Source organism: Stylophora pistillata, chromosome 3 (assembly GCF_964205215.1).
Source record: "Stylophora pistillata chromosome 3, jaStyPist1.2, whole genome shotgun sequence".
NCBI classification, from domain to species: Eukaryota; Metazoa; Cnidaria; class Anthozoa; order Scleractinia; family Pocilloporidae; genus Stylophora; species Stylophora pistillata.
Genome location: NC_142521.1, coordinates 3,953,489 through 3,957,500, shown reverse-complemented (window position 1 = coordinate 3,957,500; position 4,012 = coordinate 3,953,489). Strand labels below are relative to the sequence as shown.

Here is a 4,012-nt window from a genome sequence, read left to right as displayed (position 1 = left end):
ACCCATTTACACACCTGTAGGATGTCTAGGGCGCCATGACCATTGGGCCGCCACGCTTTTCCAGCCGGAACCATTGCAGAAGATTGAACAAATGCAACATTTCCAATTAGTTTAATAGTTCAATTGCAAGAAGCTCCAAACTATTACAAATTAATACTCTACCTTGAATAATTATAAACCACACATTGAGAGAGCTATCAACGCAGCTACCATTCAGATCAGCCGTCTACAGTTAAAATTGAGAGATCGTTATGCGATCAGTTGCTCGACACCTTTTTCGCGTTTATTATATATACCTTGAATATATACCTTTGAATATAAACCTTGTGCTGATGGATTCTTCTAAACAAGGACTAGCATCCCATCCAGAGGAAAGGGAGAGTAGAAATATTTTGTCGCTTAGGCTGTATGGGCTACTGGCCTGACGCAGACTTTTTTTAACTCTAATAAGTGCATCTCCATGAACAGTGCTGGTAAGTGTTTTTTTTGGGGAGGGCGCCCTCAGAGAAAAATGTCGTATTAAATCATTTAATTAAGTTGTGAATTTACCATTAATTTTTAACAATCAATATTCTTATTTATTTGTTAAGTTACTTTAATTTTTATTTAAATTTACTATTTTTCGGTCATTCCGGGAATTCCGGGTATTCCGACTATTCCGGTTCCGGTTCCGAATTCCATCATTCCATATTTTCCAATCTACCTTTCCAACCTACCTTCGCAGATGGATCTTGTCCCTTGACGAAGGTCTCTGATTACATGAACTGGGCGTTTGATAAGGATCATGGATATTTTTATTATTTTGATGTTCACTGAATATTTATTGTTAAATTGTTTTCATCGCTATGATCTTCCAAGATTTATTTTTCCCATTTAACGGTGTATAGTAAAACAAAGAAAGTTTGGATGTGTCACTTAAGGTGTAAATGGTGAGTGATAACACGGCTATTTTTTTTTTCTTTCAGGAAATGCCAGTAACTCTCTCCCTCCTAGTCGACCCTTCACCACTAAAGATCAAGATAATGATCATGACAGAAACCGCAACTGCGCCATTGCGTACAAAGGAGCCTGGTGGTACAATGCGTGTCATGCGTCGAATCTGAATGGCTTATATCTTCGTGGCAAACACTCCTCCTTTGCTGATGGTGTGAACTGGAAAACCTGGAAAGGATATCATTACTCCCTGAAGAGAACCGAGATGAAAATAAGACCAGTGGATTTCTGAACTATCATGTATATTTCATAATTATTATGAAAACACCGATGGATGTACGCTTGTTAAATTTTCGTTGAACTGTTACGGCAAAAGTTAATGAATTTTCCCTGTGGATGGTTAAGCATATTTATTCTAGCCGTTCTCAATTCATGCGAGTTCCTTTCATTGCGATGTTTTAAAAAGCCATAGGTAGATTTTGAATATCCAAGTTAAGTTGTACAGCTGCATCTCGACACTTGTTGTTCGTTCTTTGTGAAATTTTAGATAAATATAAGTATTATTGGTCTTTCTGGAAAAAATTGGTCCCCATGCCTGTTGGCAGCTGAGTTTAAAGTAAGTCTAAATTTTAATTTCTTTTCATACGATAGTTTCCACACCAACCTTGCATAGATAAGCAGAAACTTTTAATTACTTTTCCACTCTCAGTATTTCCTGAAGCTGCGCTATTGCAATTAAAATAGTTATACTTTCTATACCAGAGCTGTGAACTCTCACCTAGGTATGGGTCCCACTTGGGCAAAGTTTTCAACTTCTCCGGCAAAAAAACCACAGAAAATTTGAAACCGCAACCGGAAAGCAAACTTTTGTTTTCAGCTATCAGGGTCGCACTAGGTGACGACACTTTGATAAACCAGACACACGATTATCGACATGCTATGGGGAGATAGCAGTGAGCTGAAAAAGGAAAACAAACGTTAAAAAAATGCGTCCCGTTGAAGCATTGTTAATAACGATCACGGTGATGGTTATTCTTCTTATTCAATTAAATCACGAGCACTTTTTTGTCTTTCGTATGATCTATGAAAGATGGGTTAACGCCTGTTTAACTGCTTTGACTGCCGCTATGATGAGAGCGAGAAATCGACGTCAGCGAAGATTACTTCGAGCGCCTTATGCCTGGTCAGTTCCGCGACCATTCGAGTCGTTTGCTGTTTACTGACAAGCGATGACAGTTACCACTGTGATAGCTTTTGTTTAGCCCGACTTCTGCGAAATCTACCTGCCCCACCCAAGCATTACGGCGTCTTTGATGTTTTGGCCGGTTTTCAAAGTTTTCGCGAACTGGAAAAGTTAGGGTCGCATTAGGCAATGTGCCCCGATGACAGATTTTTACATCAAAGTGGCCACATTCACACCAAACTTTGCCAAGTGCCATGCCCTAAGTTTCCTATTTTTTAATGACCTTGCGTTGATTGCATCCGTCCTTTTAATTTGAAACTCCTTTCGCCGTAGAAACAGATGGGAATGTTTAAAGTTTCCGTTGAACTTCAAAGAGATCTTTACCCCTTCTTTGTTATAGTGGTTAAATATGGTTGATTTGGATGATAATAACACTTCACTGACCAGCTAGCTTATAAGCAGTTGCCTTGTACAGTTTTGATGATTACAAGCTCAGGATTATAAACTTGGGTACGCTAGAGGTCATGTCGCTTGTTGACCTGACCCAGAATAAAGTTTACTGTGGAACCAAACGCTGTCTTATCCTTGACGTCCATACAAGCTCACTTGAAGTAGATCTCCGTGTACCAGGAAATCGTGACGAGTTTCCGTTCTCGCTGCCGAGTTATTTTCCCCCAGTTAATGTTGTGCCTTCCGCGAAGGTTCAGTTTCCCAGTTGGGCGCGAAAACCCATAGTCACAGAACTTTCTAAGGTTGTTTAGATTGTTTTTTATTTGCTTCGTTATGAGTTTCATCTTTTACGTTTTTTAATCCAGGGAGATAGATGATTGTACGTGTTTTTAAAAGAATATTAGTTTAGCTGTAGAGGTTTGGTCTAATATTTTCACCAGCTTCACGAAACACAAAACGAAAAAGTACACAGAGAGTAAGGGACGGAACCGGCCATTATTTACCACCTGGTGGGGGAGTTGTAGGGTTGTAGTTTGTGTCTAGTCTCCCCTATAAGGTTCTGTTGTATTCTAACGATCTCCCGTCATTTATAATCAAAGCTATTGGTGTAAACTGGTTGGCCTGGAGAGGACATCATTACCCCCTGAAGAGAACCGAGATAAAAATAAGACCAGTGGATTTCTGAACTATGACAGTACCAAATCAACAAGAAAACAAGTGTCTCGATCCAACCTCTTTAGTGTTAAATAATTACTAGTCAGTTGGTGCTTGCCGAAATATTCGTTCAGTTGTTCGCGCTTAGCTTATTTAGAATTTTTCTTGCTTCTTGGTGAGTCTCTCCCTTGAAGTTATTGAGGGATGGATGATGGTTCCTTAGCGCTACGTTCATAGGATAACTACAACTGTAAATCGTCACAAAATCCCAAAACAAGGCCTTTGGAGCCCGAAAAAGTGGGTAGTTAAAAAAGTGGGTAGTTAAAAGTGGGACTTCCCTTTTTTAATGCTCGCTGCATTGCTTCTTTGCAATTGGTTACGCCACTCATATTAACATATTTAGTATTCTTATCTCTTAGTTCTTAGGGTTTGTTTCTTGTATTTTGTCCATTGCTTCCTTTGTAATTAGGTTTACTTGTTATCTTTTTATTAGCACCAGTTCATTAGTCGTTATCTGTAATTACGTAATCAGTAGCACTTCGATTCTATTTAATGCTCTTTTTTTATTTCAAGAGTTGTAAATAACTGAAGGTCTCTGACCGAAACGTTTTTTATTAAAAATTTTTTATATCTTTTACGTCAGAAGTTGTCCATCCTCGCAATTTTTAAAACTTTCTAGATATATATATATATATATATAAGTAAATCTAAAGCTAATACAATATAAATACAAAAGGCCAGTACACGTTAAAAACACTAGTGAACTAATACAAAATTACACAAGAATAGAAG

General features: G+C 38.3%; 1 protein-coding gene across 1 annotated transcript in view; it reads left to right on the top strand.

Moving 5' to 3' along the window:
- Positions 1-2,688, top strand: part of LOC111340228 (techylectin-5A) — an 18,957-nt gene extending 16,269 nt beyond the window's left edge. Inside the window, 1 exon segment of the mRNA XM_088752381.1 lies at positions 966-2,688. Coding sequence (XP_088608507.1) covers positions 966-1,225 — 260 coding nt within the window. The 3' untranslated portion in view covers positions 1,226-2,688.
- Positions 2,689-4,012: the final 1,324 nt, after the last annotated feature.